General features: G+C 42.1%; 1 protein-coding gene across 2 annotated transcripts; it reads right to left on the reverse strand.

Moving 5' to 3' along the window:
• Window positions 1-12,083: 12,083 nt before the first annotated feature.
• On the reverse strand, window positions 12,084-19,579 carry LOC120295438. 2 transcript variants are annotated; one of them, XM_039316599.1, is made up of 9 exons: window positions 18,309-19,579; window positions 17,363-17,421; window positions 17,150-17,264; window positions 15,122-15,313; window positions 14,246-14,304; window positions 14,038-14,152; window positions 13,282-13,455; window positions 12,728-12,863; window positions 12,084-12,644 (listed from the first exon to the last, which is right to left on the reverse strand). In XM_039316599.1, the coding sequence occupies exons 1-9, from the start codon at window positions 18,534-18,536 to the stop codon at window positions 12,316-12,318; spliced, it is 1,407 nt and encodes a 468-aa protein (XP_039172533.1). In that variant the 5' UTR covers window positions 18,537-19,579; the 3' UTR covers window positions 12,084-12,315. The 2 variants fall into 2 exon arrangements, with proteins under 2 accessions (XP_039172533.1, XP_039172534.1); XM_039316600.1 differs by having other exon boundaries at window positions 12,728-12,860; window positions 18,309-19,577.

The raw sequence follows: 19,579 nt of genomic DNA on the forward strand, positions 1-19,579 counted from the left end.
CGACCTCCGCTCCTCCCCCGCCGTGTCGCCACCCGCGGAGTAGCCGGCGCCGCGGCGGCCAAGCTGACCACCCTCCACGTCTGACCGAGCGTGGCCCGCCGCCTCTGTTTTCTCTCCGCCTTGTCTCGTCGTTCTCCAGATCTTGAGATCCGGCCCCCCACGGCCGAAATCGTCGGCGCTCGTCCATGGGCGAACGCGTTCGGGCGTCGTCTCCGCCGTCTCTGCGGTCAGCTCCGTCTTCCCGAACACGACCTCTGCTTCCTCTGCTTTTCTTCTTGATATTTGAGCTCTGTCCGCATCACGAGCCGGGCATGGACAGGTCTGAAGCCCTCTGGTGACCGAGCGCAGTCCATGGCCATCGGGATCTCGAGCTCGCCGCCAAGGCTCAAGGCCACGGACGAGCCGCGGTCGCCTGATCGGTGGACGGAGCCGCCCCGCGAGCCGTGGACGGGAAACGACCGCGCGCCGCCGTGACGACGGTGGCTCGGCTCGGCTCGGCTCGGCTCGGCTCGGCTGTGGACGGGGCCGACCACGAGCCGACTGCAAAGGGAGGACAGAGCCGGCCGCAAGCGGCGACGACGGCGGCGGAGGAAAGGCGGAACAGACCGCGAGCACGACGGAGGGGAAGCTTCCGTTGCTGGGCAGATCTCTGCTGGAAGATTGATTGTCTTCATTTACTTTTTGAGTAAAAAGTATGTACCACTGTACCAGTACCAGTACCACCTTAGCGCCTGAGGGGGTGCTCCTTTTAGACTTAGACCGTGCCCATCCTCTTTTTTTTTTTTTTTTTTTTTGTCTTTTTCTTTTTTTTTTTTTTTTTTTTTTACAGGCGTCGATGGCCGATTAAAGTTCATATTGATGATTGCAGCGAGGAAACCAAGGGACTAAGGGTGCGTTTGGAAACTACTTTTAACGTCTTTAGGAAAACGCAAATACCTTTGACAAAAGGTGTTTTCCAAAACGCAACCGTGTTTGGTAAATTGACTTTGAAAGCTCTTTGTAAAGTATTTTGAGCAAAATAGCGTTTGGGAAATTACACTTGCAAAAGATCTTTGTGGTAAAAAAAAAAATTATCAAAAGAAAAATTAAAAAAAATTGACCAAAAGGGCAGAGTGGCCGCCGGCGACCTTCGGCGACCTCGGCGACCTCCGTGACGCCGGATCGGGGGCGCGAGGTCGCGCGACGCCGTCGCGACCTCCGGCGACCTCCTGACGCCGGATCTGGGGGGCGCCGAGGTCGCGGGAGGACTCGCCGCCCAGATCCGGGTCGCGGCCGCGCCGCCCTGGCCGGGGCGGCGAGGTCGCGGAGGTCGCGCGACGCCGCCGCGACCCGATCCGAGGGCCGCGAGGTCGCGCAACCAGATCGGGGCGCAAGGTCCTCCCGCGACCTCGCGCCCGAGATCCGGGTCACGGTGACCCGGACACTTTGCCGTGGGTCGCGGCGGTCGCGCCACCGCCCGCGTCGCTCGTCCGGGCGACGGTCGCGGCGACCGCTCGCGGAAGAAGAAGCTCAAGGAGAAGACCGTCCGCCGCCCAGATCGGGTTTGCGGTGACCCGGCCCTCTGTCGCGCCACCTCCGTCGGTTGCGCCATCTCCAAGGCTCGGTCGCGCCACCCCGACAATCGCCGGCGTCCCTCTAGCGGTCGCCATGGCCGCTCCCAATCGGCGGAACCGAATCCCCGAGAGAAGATGAACAGGTTGCGACACAAGGGCAAGAACCGGAAAAACAAAACATTCGTGAGGACAATTTTGGAAAAAAAAAGTTATGAACAGTGCCGTGTGGGCATGAAAAAAAGCTGAAAGCCCAAGGCGGGTCCCCCGCCTTGGGCTTTCACACATGCTGGCATTCCCCGAATGCGGGCTCAAATTTTTTCCCAAACGGCCTAGCATTTGGCCAAGTACCTTTAGGCTTCAAAGGGGCTTTGGGAAGTGGTTCCCAAACGCACCCTAACTTTGTTTCCTGAGCTGTTCGTTCCTAATTCAATGAACATGGAGCGATGTAAAAATTCGTGTGTTAAATTTTGCCCCCAGGTGAGGTTGGGTTTTGCAACTGGCCAATCCACAAAAGCTCGTCAGCTCACCATAACCATAAGTCGATGTTCGATCACGTGAAAGAATGATAAGAGTATGTTGGTTTGCATTTAAAAGAAAACAAACGCCAAAATTTAAAACATTACTCAAATTACAATATTACGGAAAAAATTTGCTAACGAAAAATAATGGAAAATAATATGTGAGTTTATGCATAAAGACTTAAGACTGCGTTTGACAATCATAAATTTCATGATAGGAAATTTATTATATCCTACATGTTTTACCTGCTCATGACAAGAGAAAATTAGATATAAAAGGAATATAAGTCGGATAAAGTTATCTTACGAAAAGGTAGGATAAATGTGGATAAGATATTTTAATATCCAAAATAGGAAAATTATTTTTCTCAAATAACAAATTTCTTAAAATAACAAAATTTAAATAAATAATATTCGAATATAAGAAATTCAAAATAACAAAAAAAAATTCCGATTTATTTTTATTTGTATTTCTATATTTGAATTTAATTCTATCTTATAATATAAATTCAATATATAAATATAAATATATTTATATTTAATGCATATTTTAGGAATTTTAGTTTTTTAAGTATATTAGCATAGTTTATTATTTAATAAAATTTTATTAGAGAATGATAGAAGGGGAAAAGGAAATAAAAATAATAATTAAAAAGAGAGGAAAAAACAAATAAAAAAAGTAAATAAAAATAAAATAGGTAAGGGTGTTGCGAAACATTTTTATCATCTCTATTTGTGAAATTTTAGATTTATTTACACTAATAAACCATTTATAACAAAAAAAAATGCATATGATATGATGTGAATATATCCAACTTTAATACTGTAAATAGTTCTTGACGCAATTTCCTTCGAATGATGGATCTATGAAAATTCATGTTTGCAATTTTCAACCAAAATTAACTAAATTGACTCAATTAGCAAGATGTAAAAATGTTTAAAATTAAATTGACTCAATTAAAATGTTTAGATTTGAATTAAAACACAATGCAATAGGTTTAGAGCTATTTTTAATTGTCGATTGAGTTTGCACGACACGACCCTCATGGCCTCTCTGGTATTGAACATACACGATGAGGAGCTCACCTCTGATCTTTGCAAGGCGAGGACAAGAGAACTCGGACGAGACTCAGAGACTCATCAGACTGCAACGATGGGAACGATACCATGATATCTCTCATTTATAGACAAAAAGTCAGCAATTCCAATTTTATGGAACCAAAAACTTAATCGACCACTCTATGGAATGCCCAAAACTGACCGGTTCAGTCAAAACAACATTACTATCGAAGTTCCTCAAAGAGAATGAGGCATGTCTTCCTTAAATTTCTCTCCTTGTTTTGCTAAATTCGTGGAGATTACTTCTCGTTCTTTGGTTTTTTTTCGGTTCATGAAGCTCCAACCTTTCATATCCAATTCCGAAATCTCCCCTTTTCGCTCGTGCAGTTCCATTTTTCTCATTGCAGGTTAATGATTTCTTTTGATTTTTTTTTTTTTTTGCATTTTTAAATTTGGTAGATATTTGTGTTACAATTAGTTTTTTTATGTGGGAAGAAGAGGACTAGGGTTTTTATTACAACATAAGCAGTTCATAAGTTTATGTGTATTAGTTTCCAAGATGGAAAATTATCCAAAAGTTTTAAACCTATTACACTTTTGTCAATTCAATGCTAAATCTTTTAATTTTATCAATTGCATTCTAAATAGTTTCACATTTTGCACTTTTACCAATTTAGTTAGCCTTGTCGAGATTTGGCAAGGGTTAGGTGCCCTCGCCCTCTCGTGAAGCAGGCAATGGGTGACCTCTCCCAAGGTTAGCAAGGTCAACCCTCACCAATTCTTTGCGAGGTCGACCCTTGCCGATCATAGCCTCTAGTTAGTCGCCAGAGGCTAGGTGACTGACAGAGGAAGAAGAAAAGAGAAAAAAAGAAAAAATAACTAAAAAATAATAAATGTTATCCACATTAGCATTAGTGTACCCATCAGCAAATTCTGATTAAAATTGATCAATTAGACTCAACCGGTAAAAAGTGAAAAGATTTACGACTTCATTAGGAAAATTAAAAAGTTTATGACCGAATTGGTAAAAATGCAATAAATTTATAACTTTTTAGATAATTTTTTCCTTTCCAAGACTAAAGCATGCAACCCTTTCTTGTGGTTTTAGCAGCAATTGATTACTTCATTCTGGGTTTTTCCGAGTATTGGAGGAACTGTGGATTTTACTAGGGATTGTGGAAACTTCATATGCATAGAGTCTGTGAAAAAGTTCCTTCTTTTAAGAGTTATTGATGCTAACAAACATGTCTTGGAGCAAATTCTCCCCCCCCCCGGGGGCTCTACAAGAGGTGATGTAGGGAGTGAATGCCTTTGATTTCTCTAGGCAGAGGCGACGGACGCAGCAAGTCAGAGACGGCATCGTGATTTGTCATACGAAAGAGCAAAGGGGAGAGAGAGATTAGGGCATTGTCGCAGGCACAACTGAGAGAGGAAAGAGAGAGCAGAGTGGGGTCTTTAGAGAGGAGAGGAGACTTGCTGACAGAGCAGCCTCACAGCAACGTGTCTCTCATTGAGTGGGCTTGTGCAAAAGCTGTGTGGCAACACAATTGCAACTAATATTTTCTTGATCAAAAGTTCCTAAAGGTGCAGCAGGAGATCAACCTCTCTCGTCACAGACTGCAATTAGTTGATGCTTGTTCCCGGAGTTCGTCAATTTGGAGAAGGGAAAACAACACTATTCCTAAAAGACGTTAATTGTCATGATTTTTCACAACCTTTCTATTTGAAAGGAAAACAAGAGAAAGCATACACCATCACAAGCCACGCACATCCACAACACAAGATATAACTAGAAGTTCCTCTCGACAGGATTCAGTACGACATATTTATATACATAGAGATACGTGAATTCCCAGTTTGGACAAACGCGGTGCGGTTCTCTTACATTTAGTCCTTCCTGCTCCAATCCACCCAAACAGGGGAGAAAGAGTAACAAAAAAAGAGCAAAAAATGGCAAGGAAAAACATGTATGTTCGGATGTTCCTTTGTATGACAGAAGAAAAGCACTTTTTTTTCCGGTCTAGACAGAAGAAAACCACCTTCGAGAGCAACAAAAATTGCAAGGTTACCTGCTATTAAGTGCTAAAGCGACTAGTATGACCTATGGTAAACTCTTTTAATGAATCCTTGGCTTGGCGTTTAATGTGTATAGATTGGACATTGTTGTTCAAAAGAATCCTCCCTCTCCCTCCTAAATCAAAATTGCTAATGGAATCCTCAGATCTCTACACTTCTGTTCATCGACAAGCGGCAGCGGGTTATACCTAACTGATGACTTGCATTCACAATCTTAAGCTTTGATTGTGATGCCCATTTGGTTCCTATAATAATGTACCAGTTCCACTAGGGGTTGGGGAGGAAAGAGGAAGTTGAATCCTAGCACAATGATTTACCAGCGCCGTGAAACCTGATTTCAATGCATCAAACACCTTTGATCCCAAGCAATTCAAAAGATTTCAATGCATCAAACACCTTTGATCCCAAGCGGTTCAAAAGATTTCGGACCCAAAACACCTTTGACATCTTACTGACATGGTGTCACTTGACCTTAAGCTCACAGAAGCCGTGGCTGCAATGGGCCATGTCACTCATTGAATGGACTTGTGTATGGATTAGTGTATGTGATATTTTCTCCCCTGACAAGGATGACGTGGAGCACTGTCATTAGCTTGACCATCATCCAGAGCAGGAGAATCTTTGACTAAAAAGGAACAGAGAAGAGAGATGCCAAAAAAATAACTCAACAACAAAAGGTAACAAAAAATCTCAAATTATGCCCTGATAAATTAATTCAAAACTTTAATTTATGTGAAAATCTTCAAATTTATATCATGATCCATCTATCTTTGTCATGATTCTATCAAATACCCTAACTAAAAATTCTGCGTGGCTACTTATTTGGATTGTGGAAGTTAAACAGAGTTGACTGGCATTTACAGGGAATAAAGATTTTTTTTACAAGATTTATTTAAATGGATCTTTGATTCATCTTAGGCGAGTGATTACAAGTTCAAATTGTTCCATATTCGAGGTTGCTTGTATTGTGTGGTGTTTTTTTTTGCTCTATGTTAATGCCCTTACGAGAGTTTGTGCCCTTTTTGGCTCGTCAAGACTCCTGTTTAGAGTCTTTGCTCCATGGCCAGTATTTTATAACCCCTCAAAATTGTGTTATAAGTTGTGGTTCTTTATGTGACATGCTCATCGGAACAAATCGATTATGTTTTGCATTATTCAATATTGCAATCTTTTTACATTTCCTTTACCTTTGGTGCATCTAAATCTTGCCGAATGTCTATAACTTGATCAAGATTATATACCGACAATATTTTGTAACTTCATTGCAAATGCAGTAGTTGAAGGTACCATTGGGAACCTGGGACTGGGATACTTATATGAACTTTGGTGCAAAGGCCGTCGTAGTTAGATTTAATGGGCTTATTCGATTTGCTTGCCATGATCATTTTGCTGAGTGCATCGTTTTTGTTGAACTCAATATACTTTTGGATGCCAGGGCAAGAAGATTACAATAGTTTAAGACCCGAGTTACAAAAGAGCAGATATCTTTGTCTTGGCTTTCCCTTTAGGTAGTCCGGCTAGCTACGAGTTTACATAGCTAATGATTTTACACCACATATTAGGGGAGTCATTACGTGTTCACATTATTCCATTCACCAGTCACATTGCAGTTAGTATTGCCCATTGTGTTGTGCTGGAATCTGAATTGTTTGCTTGCATTGGAAAGGTTGGTGATTGCGGTTTTTTCAAATGGATTAACCCTAAGCCCTCGTTTCATGATAGGGAATTGATTTGTGGATTGATCAATGAACAGAAAGTTTTTTCTTTTATTTTTCTTTTGTTTATTATTACTTCTATCCTTTTTCCTCCACCGTCTTCAATGCAAGACGGAGAATCCCTCAAAATATAAATGGAAATCTGCAATGTATCATATCAAAGAATGAACAAGAATGCACTTCATCATTATTCCATACATGCTCATTATCAAACCCTCCACAATCATTCACCCTGAGTCACTAGAATACGCCATCATCAACCTTCAGCCACCATTGTTCGCCGCACTTTGACCCAAAACTCGACTTTACCAAAACAAGCTGGAATGAAAATAAACAACAGATCCACCACAAGGAAAGCAGACTTGAACATTCTCAGAGAATCCATATACGTGACCTTTCACTCCGTCCTTGCCAACAACCAAAATTAAACACCAAAGGAATATACCAAACAAAGAGCAGAGAAAAACATATTCATGAAGGCATTCCGCAATTACTCATACATCAGAAATCATGTGCAACAATTAACAAAGCAATCACTACAACATAGAATATATGGATTCGTAGTGACTAATAACAAGAGAGGCAAATTCACACAGATCCAATTCTAGCATTTGGTCAAACAGGCGGTGGGTATCTCGAATTAGTTTTCTAAACACAATGACGAGGCAGCGTTTAAAAACCAGACGACCACAAAAATCATAACGGCAAGCTCAAATCATCCATGGATACCAAATCATGGCCGGTTTTCAACCTGGCAGCAGCTAAAATTTACAGACTCTGCTTTGTTTATAGCGGCAAAAATGGAGTTCAAAAATGGAACAGGGTGAAACGGCAGAAGCGGGTCACAGCGATGAAGTTCTGTCAACGACGGCCACAGCCACAAGAATCGATTCGCTTAAAATCGCGAGTCGAGTCGAAGGAAAATCACTCCTACCGAGAGCTTCTTCGTTTGATCAGTGCATGCATGATGAATCCCTTGCTCTCAGCGAACCGTGCTCTTTGGTGATGGCTTTCTGCGTTAGGAGTGCGATGGCAACGGAAAATCGATGAAGAAATCGCTGGAAGTTCGGAAAAAGGCTCAGGATAAATGCCGTTGACTGAATCGGAAAATGAAAATCAGAAAATGAGAGAACTTAGCAGTTCGTTGTAGCAGGTGGGAGATGAGCTTCACGTGAGGGATCCGAGTCCAATCGAGCATCAGTCGCCGTTGTTTTTCTCAAAGGAAGTGTGTAGGGTTCTGGCTCCTTCCAGGGCGAAACTCTCAGCTCGATTCACCACAGATCAAAATCAAGTCGTTAGGTGAAATGGTGCTTCGTACGGGGAGGTATGGGGAGAGCTCATGCGACAAGAAAACTCGTCCAGGAAAGATAATGAACGCCCGATGGAGGAAGAGGAAGCAAGAGGGAGAGAGAGAGTGAACGAGATTCTGTTAAGCATTGCAAACGCGTGACGCCTCCCAGCTAGATTTTTGCTTCGCTCGTGCTACTTTTTTACCCTCTTGGTTGGACTTTGAAAGTAGGTTTTATAAAAATGCAAAAGCGTTTGTGCAAATTACATTCGATATATATATATATATATATTTATTTATGTTTGGTAAACATTTTTTGTAAAAGGTTGGCTGCAATTTTTCTTCCTTTTTGTTGAACAAAAATTGAACCCTTCCTGGCTCTGTTGAAGGGCTTAGGCAGCCAGCCAGCCTAATCTAACGTCGACAACTATCGGCTAAGGTTATACGACCTCAAGTGACCCCCAACGAGAATTGGTTGGGTGGTCATGAGACCAAAAGCGATAGTCTCATGGGTCACACGACCTAGTTGGCCCTTTGCCGGTTAGATGTGATCTCATTAGCCCTCGCCAACCGCTCTACACAAAGAAGATGAACAATAGCGACAAGGGGCAAAATCGGAAATTAATGAATTTGTGAGGGTAGTTTTGGAAGAAAAATCATTTAACTCTTGTTTTAGCATTCAAAAATGCTTAAAACTTGGTAAATCATCACCTACCTTGAGCTTTCAGCCTCCCTTAAGTTTGGTAACCATCCAAACAGGGCCAAATTCTAATTCTTTGTTCCCAGAATCAATTTGGGCCTAAAATTGCGTTTGGTAAAATTTTTTTTCCCTGGAACAGATTGGGAATAGAATTAAGAACCAAAAAAAGTTGATTCTTGTTTTGGGAACAAATTTGAGAATCAAAATCAAGAACCCTCTTTCTTCCCTTCAGCCATCTCGCGACCGACGTCCACCACCGCCGCCACCGTCCACCGTCCGTCGCCGCCGTCCACCGCCGCTGCCGGCCGCCGATCAGGCGAGCTCGCGGAGGCAAGCCCACCAGGCGAGGCTTGGCCTCACCAGATTTGGCGAGGCCAAGCCTCGCCGGGGCCAGGGTGGCGGGCAAGCCGCGACGCCTGGCCCGAGGCTTGCCCAGCCCCACCGGTGGCCGGGCGAGCCCGGCCTAGCCACGGCGAGCCTCGCCCAAAGCAATCGGCGAGTCTTAGTCGACGAGGGCCAGCGACGCTCCGATGAGGTCGTAGGCCACAAGAAAGAAGAAGAAGATGAGAAAAATGAAAAAAAAAAAAAAAAAAAAGGAAAAATGAAAAAGAAAAGAAAAAAGGTAAAAAGGTAAAAAAATTTATTTAAAAATTAAGAACAGAATTAATGAGCACGGTACCAATCGCAATTCTATTCCAGAATCAGAAATTTTGAACAATTACCAAACGACTTAAAATCTTTAGAATCGTTAGGAAATGGAATAAAAAAAAATCGGTTCGATCATAATCTACTCCTGAAAATGAATCGTTACCAAACGCACCCTTAGCCTAAAACTTCTTTAAATAATTGCCAAAATTATCATATTTTCCCTAAGGGCTTTCAAAATGCGGAACTAAACGTACTTCTCCGTGAATTTCATTAGCGAAGAATAGGAGAGAAGAGATGGAACCGGAAAGAAAGGGCCGGGTTTTATTATTCGTTTCGCTCGGACAGGCTTTAGTTATTTTTATGGACTCTTCAACCGCTGGGTTGAGCTCGTGGAACCAATACCTTTTTCGGTCGAAATTAACTAACACCTGGACAGCCCAAATAAGATTTGCGAATTGGCCTTTGTGTTGACGGACCGGGTCAGAGCAAAATGGGCAGGCTTGATGAATGGACTGGATTTAAAAATCTTTTTTTTTTTTTGAACTTTCTTTCCCTCCTCTTTTTATTTATTTATTTATTTATTATGTATTTATAAAAATATGTCAGCAAAATTCAAGTGTCAACACTAGTGATAAGGCTCTCGTCCTACTTGCTGCAACCTAAATAACGTAAAAAATAATTAAAATGAATGATATAAGCAATAACATTTCGATAAGTAATACACATCTCTTATACATATATTGCGAGCGTCACTATAACATATTTATAAGACAATTTTATAACTCATTTTTTTCCAAATCAAGTATATAATATACATACAAGAAAAAATGAATGATATCAATTCAACATGACTATATCCATATTGGAATACTCGTTTCATCAATGAAACTAAAGCAAGTATCAATGTCCAATATATTAATTAATCTCAACAAATTACAAATTGATAGTCCATTCCATTTATCAATCCAATGTTTGATATCTAACTATGATCACATTAAACGTTGAGTCACAAAAGCAACCAAAATTCCCCCATTAAATATGTCTCCATCTGTATTGTATGTGACATAGCTTACAAGGATATCTTTAAAATAGTGTGCATACACACAACCCCTTGATTTTGAAAATGACATTGAAAACCATCCTCTAATAGCTCACAAATCAAATCCAAAATCCATCTCATATATCAATTTCAAACTTGCTCATATTATTTCGTCAATTCATGTCACTATGCTCAAGCCCAAGACAAACTTTCAAAAGAGGAGCTCCACAAAGGCCATCATTGCCACAATATGCTTGATGGAATAGGACCAAATAAATTGTTGAAGGAAAGATCCAAACTACTTAGAGAGTGTAAATTGGATATGCTAGGAGGGATTTCACCTCTAGCTTGTTACTAAATAGATCCAGTGACTCTGAATCTCTCAAGTCGCCAATATTTAAAGGGATTTATCTAATCAACTTATTTTGAGAGGTTCAATTTTGAAGTCAAGCAAGTCTAGTCAGCCCTTTCGATATTTCTCCATCCAATGCATAGATCAAAAGGTCAATGGAAAATAAATAACGGATCATGGTGTTGAATTCTAGGCTTGATGAGATCTCCCATATGGAGTAAAGGTGGAGTTGGCCCACCTGTGAGAAGTTGTTGAAACAATGAGGGATACCTCTGAAAAAGGTTGTTATGCACTAGGTTTAAAAATCTAGAGATTCGTAAGATGGAATAACTGCAAAGGAATGTTCCCAATAAAGTAGTTTCTCTGATTGTCCTAGATGCTCAAGAAGGTTGTCCAAATGGAGGTATTCTACTAGTGAATTGATTGTCATTGAGATCAAGGTTTTCCAAATCCAACTTTAGTAAACATTTTGGAAGCACTTCGTTCCAACCATTTTCATGTAGGCCTAGAACTCCTAATCACTCCAAATGGCATAAAGAATCTGGAATATGATCATTTAACTTAGTGTCTCCCATTGAAATCCATTCCAAAAATGCTTGTGCCAACATTAGGAAAATCTTTTGGAAATTTGGTTCTTAGAGGGATCGAGAAAGGACAATTTATCTAACATGCATAATGATTTGAAATGCCACCACTAAGGTTATTTCTAGAAAGTGACAATATCTTTAACGGTGGCTTCTTTTTTTCAATAATTCGAGATACACTACCTCTAAGCATATTGCCAAAAAGATCCAATCATTTAATGTTGGATAAAACTTTAGATAGCCAATAGAGAACTTCATTTGCATATGTTGCCTCTGAGCATGTTGCTCGAAAGATCCAATCATTTAATGTTGGATAAAACTTCAGGTAGCCAAAATAGAACTTCATCTGAGATACTAGCATTTGACATGTCCAATACTCAAATGTTACTTTGTGTTCGAAGCCAGCTTGGAAATCGTGGTTCCACTTTGCAATTGGACATGAAAATCTCTTGAATTTGGAAAGGAGAAACCCAAGATGTGCTAACATTTATAACAAGCTCATTCAAATAAAAGTGCAACACGGTCAAGCTAGTAAGATTGGCATAGTAAAGTTCATTAACAACTCCATCCAATTGATTATGAATATTCATCACCTCTAAATAGGATATTCGCCGAAACTTTCTGGAATGTTCTCTCACAATTTGTTAGTATAGAGGTACAACTTTCTTAAAAATGATAGCTGGTCCACAGTAGTAGGAATAAGGCCTGACCACACCTCCCCACCCCTCAAAACCAAGGCACCCTCTCTTTCCCCTCAGCTGCCAGGCCCGCCACCATCGACTACTATAACCGTTTAAACTCCACTTTGATCGAATCCACGGACGGATTAGCAATGGCTTCAAATGCGGGCCGAGACAACACAAAATCAGTGCCGGTTACGGACTGCCTGGGGGCCGCAGCGGACTCAACTGAGAGTGCATAGTCGACGACCTTGACCCGGATATTGTTGGCACCGGGTTTGCAGCCTCCAGGGCCAGACTGCGCGCCGCCGATGCACCGCAACTCATACTCCCTGCCACACGCTGCCCCCAGGTCCCATAGTCCGTCGCCCACGGCCATGAACAGGTTGCTCACAGGGAACTGCAATGAGCCCTCGCCGTAGCACTCCGTCCCTAAATCAAGGGCAAGAAAAACGTAATATAGCAAAGTTCTTTTTCTCTTTCTGTGCTTTTTGTTAAGGAGGGTCAAAACTTACGCTCGTAGGGAGGACCATAGTACGAAGCTGTGCCATTCTCGCCGACAGCACGGTTGACCCAGAGGAGGAGGAGGAGGAGGAGGAGGAGGGGGGATTGTAAAAGACTCCTGGTTGCGATTCTTTTACTAGACACCTGCTTCAAGACAAAGCTTCATTTTTTAAATAATATGACTATCGTGACTGAAACGAAAAAGAGCGGCACAAGCCCCATCTGGCGACCCCACCTTATACACATTACATATCGCTATGTTACCCAAACCAACCCAAACCAACAGAGCCACCGATTCACCAAAACTTAAGGGTGCGATTGTTTGGGGAAAGCATTTTTTGAGAATTGATTTTCCAGATTTTCACCCGTCTGGTTTGCAAAAAATGACAAGTCAACCGAAAAACCTTTCAGTTAAACTATTCATGCATAAATTTGGGAAAGTGAATTCTTAAATCTAAGGAGGTTAAAACAGTTTCCAGAATTGCACCTTTTGAATTTTTTAATGTCGAGGAACTGGAATTAAAAGAAGAACGGAAAACTAAAGCTGCAAAGCCCAAGTACGTACACTGTGCACCAAACGGTTGATTGAAGAATGCTGTCGAAAGACACTGTAGATAGGTGCAACAATAACTAGTGCCCCTTGTCGAAGCACAGATAGTGCTAGTACACTCAGTTTCTTGGCAAAAGCAGCAGCCAAGAATGTTGGAAGGAGGGTTGCTTTTAAGCAGGAACCAAGCACCTGCAGTTAAAAATCATTAGCGTAGTGTCAGAAAGCAATCCAAAGTTTCGGAAGAGCATGAATGCTGCATAGAATGTCTCTACTTCCAAGTGCGTCATCTTAAACATTCATAGATCTCTCGACAAAACCAGCAGGTCAGCATAAGAAAGCAATGAAACCACTAAAGCATCCAGAAAATGTCAGCTTCATGTCAGAAAAGGTCCAATTTGCTCCATCGTATAGCGTTACCGCCTCTACTAAGGCACAGTCCTCCATGAACTTGCGTACCAGCCAACTAAAGAACTTCACTTTATCTAAGTTGCCAAAAGCAATGGTTCACATATTGCATCAACATTGTTCACAGCAAACACCAATTAAACACCCTTGATCATTGCTAAACATCGTGCCTCCACAACAATTTAGAGTATGCTAAGTTCCACGTAGCCATATCTCACATATTCACGAAAAATGATGTGATACGGGATTGCTTGGAGAAATGATACAAAGTCAAGCAATATAGTAGACGTGATCAGTGAAAGACTACTTCATAAAATTTCACCCCTGTTTGGCAATGAAAATGGAAGGTTGCAATACTGCATAAACCTTTTCATAGATGTGGCGGTATTCTGAGCCATGTTGCATCATGAGGATGAAGAGACTGCTGAGAGCCATGACACTGACAACTCCACCAATGTCGTATGATCTTGTCGAGAAATCACTGCAAAATTTCAATTTACAATTCAAGTTTCTGGAGCATGAAAGATGTCAAGTTCAAGAGCAAACAACCAAAAAATTCTGGAAGCAAACTCACCTAAACATGATGGGATTAGACAGCTGAGGAATAAATGCCTGATGGAGTGAGACCAGAACCTGAGTGTCCAAAGCTAGGCATGTCATTTAGCTTATAATAGAACTTTGGGCGATAGACCCCATCCATCAGTGAAACCAGATAAACAAAATATGACCATGGGCGAGAGATTAGTCGATGTGCCAATACTAGAGCCAATGAAGGAAACAAGATTTTTGCTGGTAATTCCAACACCTTAAACAAGATGTCTTACTAAAACATTATTGAACATTTTACCAAACTGCTATCAAATGCCGACCATACTATAAGGTTTGTGCACCAAAGTAGATAATCACTCAAAAATGACAAGACTTTCTATATTTTTACATGGCTAACAACTGAGCAATGAAGAATATTCAAATATTCAATGGCTAAGGCTCTTTCATACATGATTGCACCAGTCAACCGGCACTTGAAACTTGTTCAAAAATTTTGATGTACTGAGGTGCAAAGATAAACCCAACATCTTATGCTCCATTTGCGTGGTCAAACCATCACATAAACACAATGAACCAGTGGAGAGGGCTTCCAGGGGCGCCACTCAAAGTCATGCTCCGGACACTTTCATGCTCATGATTATGAATGATAATTTCCTGGACATACCTCCTTATACACATCAAGTGGAAGTGGCAACCTCAAAAATGAAATCCACGATTTAGTGAACATCAATTTTATCCTCATAGCTATTTTGGTGGCAGACAATACCCGTCGAAATATCAAACATAAATGCAAATACCCAGTTTGTATAATTGGAATGCAAGCACACAAAACACTCTGAATATTCAAAAGGAAAATGTTGAAGAGGCACATCAGGAAAATATTAAGGGGCAGTAGATTGACCAGTAATATAGACAGAAGATTCATGCTTTTCGCTTTTAGGTCAACTTCCGGTTTGAATGACTTGGACGTTCCACTAGCATCATGGAAAAAATCAAAACCGGGTTTCTTGGGAAAATCTGTGCTAGTTGAGTCATTTCTATTGCCAAAAATCTGCTCTTCCATATCATCCTTGGCCTCAGATTCACCATCTTCCTGCACATCTCCACAAATGTGAGTGTGTGAGATATAGAGGGCAACCAGTGGAACAGAAGCATCATTTCCCAAAAATTAAAGGTAAAAGGTACTTCATAGAGTCCTAGTAGAACCTCACAAAAAATACTAACTTCCAAGACTACAACTCATCCTTTCTTATACATCAGTATGTCACCCAAACTAACAGAGCCACCATTTCACCAAAAATAAAGGTAAATATGCTACTAAAAATTCAGCTCAGACAAATATATTAAGCTCCAACCATACAATCTATTGTTCCTCACTAAACAGTACAAAATGTCTGTAAGTCAATTATTTAGAGGAAGTATATCCATTGATGGTGAACACAAAGGAAGTAATAAGCATCATGAAGGAGATGCCTGAAATGCGGGGAGAAAAAAAAAAAAACAGCAGAATTGCAAAAGAAAGCCAACATACTGACAAAGCATGGGTCCCACATATATCAGCTTTCAACACAGTAAACACCATAAATCACATTTGAGAATATTTAACAAACATGGAAGCCTTTTCCAAATCCTATGGGTTTTCAAAGAGCATGCAACACCATTGCAACTGCACCCTACGTCATGCCATTACCTAGACAACAACATCCTCAATAATTCATTAGTTTCTTCCTACAAACGAACATCAACTGCATCAATATTTGAAATGCACAAATTGCCAAGGCATGCAAGTTGATAGGCACATGGCATTCTCTTTCAATTACAGTGAGTATCCCCTAAGTTCATATAAATCAGAATGTTTTCCTTCAAGTGAAATCCATAGATTTAAAAGCTTTTGAGTTAGGTAATACATTACGCAAAACCTGGGCTACTTCATTTCAAAACAGTATGTGAATCATCAGTGTCTCAAAGAATGTAATGAAACTACTATGTTACTACTTCGATCAGTCTAATCATAAATTTCTACTTCTTCCCTGGAAGCTAAAATACATCTAGTGAGAATCTTCCAACTAACACTAAGAATCCCATAAAACCAGAGTGTAACCATTTCCCTGCTAAGTTGGGTTGGCATAAAAGAATTGTAGAAGGAGGTAAAAAGAGTTTCAGAATAAACATCCCAGGAAACTTGCAAAACCACATTCGCTGCAAAGATGGTGAAATTGTACACATAGCACACATATTTGATCAAAGGATAAGAGCATGCTCATTTGCTTCCAAAATTTGAAACATCATTCGAATTTTCCTTCTTTCTTTAAGCCAAGTATGTTGGAAGGAGGGGTGATTTTAAACAGGAAACAAGCAGCTGCAGTTAATACTTAGTGTAGTGTCAGAAAGCAATCCAAAGGTTCAGAAGAGCATGAATGCCGCATAGAATGTCTCTACTCTCAAGTTCATCGTCTTAAACATTCATATGTCTCTCAACAAAATCAGCAGGTCAACATGAGAAAGCAATGAAACCACTAAAGCATCCACAAAATGTCTGCTTCATGTTAGGAATGGGTCCAAATCGCTCCAATGTGTGGCTATACCGCCTCTACTGAAGCCCAGTCCTAAATTGAACTTGCATATCAGCCAACTAAAGAACTTGACTTTATCTAAGTGGCCAAAAGCAACAGTTCACATATTGCATCAACATTGTTCACAGCAAACACCAATTAAACACCATTGATCATTGCTAAACCTCGAGCACTTACAACATTTAGATTGTTGTAGGTTACATATAGACGTATATCACATATTAAGTGATGCAGGACTGCTTGGAGAAATAATACAAAGTCAAGTAATATAGCAGATGTGATCAGTGCAAGATTACTTCATAAAATTTTGCCCTGTATTTTGCAATGAAGATGGAAGGTCGCAATAGTGCGTAAACCTTTTCATAGAAGCAGGGGTAATCTAAGCCATATTGCTTCATGAGGATGAAGAGACTGCCGAGACCCATGGCGTTGACAACTCCAACAATGTCATCTGTTTTCTTCAAGAAATCACTGCAAAAGTTCAGTTCAGTTTACCACTTAAGTTCCTCAAGCATGAAAGATGTCAAATTCAAGAGCAAATAAACAAAAAATTCTGCATGCAAACTCACCAAAATATAACAGGATTTGACAGCTGAGGGATAACAGCCTGATAGAGAGAGACCAGAACCTGAGTGTCCAAAGTTAGGCATGTCATTTAGTCCATAATAGGACTTTGGAAGCACAGTCAATACAAAACCCCATCCATCAGTGAAACCATAGAAAAGAAATATGACCATGGGTGACAGATGAACTAATGCCAATACTAGAGATGAAAAACGAAACGAGTTTTTTGCTGGTAATTCCAGCAACCCCAACAAGAGTTCTCAGCGGAACAATTTACCAAACTACTGTTAAATGTCACCCATAATATAAGGTTCTTGAGCCAAAACTGAGAAAATTTTCCACACTCCTATGTTGCTCGTTCAGACTGGACACTTAAGCTACAGGGTTACAATTTAGAGACAGAGCAAGCAACAGATCCATTGCTTTGACTTTGTGATATATGGAGCTGCGATCTGCAGCTCCAGGAACTAGAAATCGTAGCTCATGGAATCATCCTTTGTTTGCCCCACACACATAGTATGACGCATGCACATCCAATGACCATGCCCGCAACTTCAACACACACACACACACACAGTAAGCCCGCATTCAGACATTTTACCATTCCCTTTTGGAAATCGCACATTATACCATACAACAGCAACATATAGAACACCCATTTTGCGTATAACACATCCCCAGTCCACATCCAAAGCTTGCCTACCTCTGTTACGTCTTATCCTGGCATGACATACACTAAGAGTTCACCAATAACAGCAATTCAACACACCAATTCAAAACACCATCCATAGTAATAACACAATCAGGCCATGTCAAAACTCATATTGGCGACAGACACCAACTAGGAACCTTTCCATGTGGAGAATCGCCATCCCACGATAGACCGCAAGGCAAAGGATCAACAACTGGAAACTCAAACAGCGACTCTAGTTGCTCAGCGAACATCATTACCTCCATGGGCCAAGACCCCGAAGCGGAGCACGACGGCACGGGACGCGAATTGGTTTGATCAGACGGGGTCGGCAGAGACGAGCCACAGCACAACGACGCGAGGACGCCGCCGAGCACGACGCAACAGAGCAGCGAGAGCTTCGTCCCTCGGGTTCCGACGACACGAGAGGCCACCACGATCATCATCGGCGACAACCGCGACTCGGCCGGTGGGGCGAAACCAGGCATCCGATCCGGGGGGGCGATGTTGGAGTGGACACAAGACGGAAGGAAAAACTTGGTGGAAGGTTCCGGAAGGCTTTCAAGCAAGAAGAGCGTGCTGCTGCTTCGCGTCTCGGCTTTGCCAAGGTCGAAAGCAGGACGCCTAGGTTGGCCGAAGGAATGGATAAGAGGGAGCAGTAACCGGCAGCTAGAGGGCCGGTACGGGAATCAAAACGGGATCATTCCCCCTTCCCTTTAATGAAGCCGTAAGGAAGTCTGTTCTTTCTCTCCAAAATCTTCCTTTTTCCTCTTTTTCTCGCTCCCCTATATCCAGACAAAACAACATTTAATGCCGTCAACCACAATCACATCACCATCATGTGCGGTATATCTTTCTTCTTCAATCATATCCTCCACACTTGTCCGCCGGCCCGTGTCGACACATGTCCACAAATACACGTCAGCAAGGAATCTGAGTAACGAATTGAGAAATCTCCTCCCCCCCTCTCTCTCTCTCTCTCTCTTCACCTCTCTCTGCGCTTCCTCCTCCCGCGCAGCCGCCCGACCTCCGCTCCTCCCCCGTCGTGCCACGACCAACGGAGCCGCCGGCGTCGCCACCCAGCTGGCCACCGCTGCCTCCAAGCGAGAATGGGCGGCTTCCTCTGTTTTTCCTCCGTCTCGTCTTTCTCCAGATCTTTAGATCCGGCCGTCCATGGCCGAAATCGTCGGCGCTCGTCCATGGTTGAACCCGTTCAGGCGTCGTGTCTGCCGTCTTTGTGGTCTGCTCCGTCTTCCCGAACATGACCTCTCTACTTCCTCTGTTTTTCTTCTTGATATCTGAGCTCTGCCCATGGCCGCCGGGATCTCGCCCATCGCCCTTCGCCCTTCGCCATGGACGAGATCCGAAGCCCAGCTGGGGCAACCGCAGGCCATGGCCATCCTGATCTCGAGCTCGCCGTCAAGGCTCCGGCCATGGACAAGCCACAGCCGCCTGATCCGTGACACGAGACCAGATCTGGACGGCAAACCCACCGCGCGCCGCCGTGACGATGGAAGAAAAGGAAGTGGGG

This window comes from Eucalyptus grandis, chromosome 7 (genome assembly GCF_016545825.1).
Source record: "Eucalyptus grandis isolate ANBG69807.140 chromosome 7, ASM1654582v1, whole genome shotgun sequence".
Classification (NCBI taxonomy): domain Eukaryota; kingdom Viridiplantae; phylum Streptophyta; class Magnoliopsida; order Myrtales; family Myrtaceae; genus Eucalyptus; species Eucalyptus grandis.

Coding starts and splice junctions, on each gene's coding strand:
- LOC120295438 (XM_039316599.1), bottom strand. CDS start 18,536: ATGCCTGGTTTCGCCCCACCGGCCGAGTCGCGGTTGTCGCCGATGATG. Junction 17,422..18,308: donor CGGGGTCTTGGCCCATGGAG/GTAATGATGTTC, acceptor TTGGACACTCAG/GTTCTGGTCTCTCTCTATCA. Junction 14,153..14,245: donor TCTAATCCCATCATGTTTAG/GTGAGTTTGCTT, acceptor GAAATTTTGCAG/TGATTTCTCGACAAGATCAT.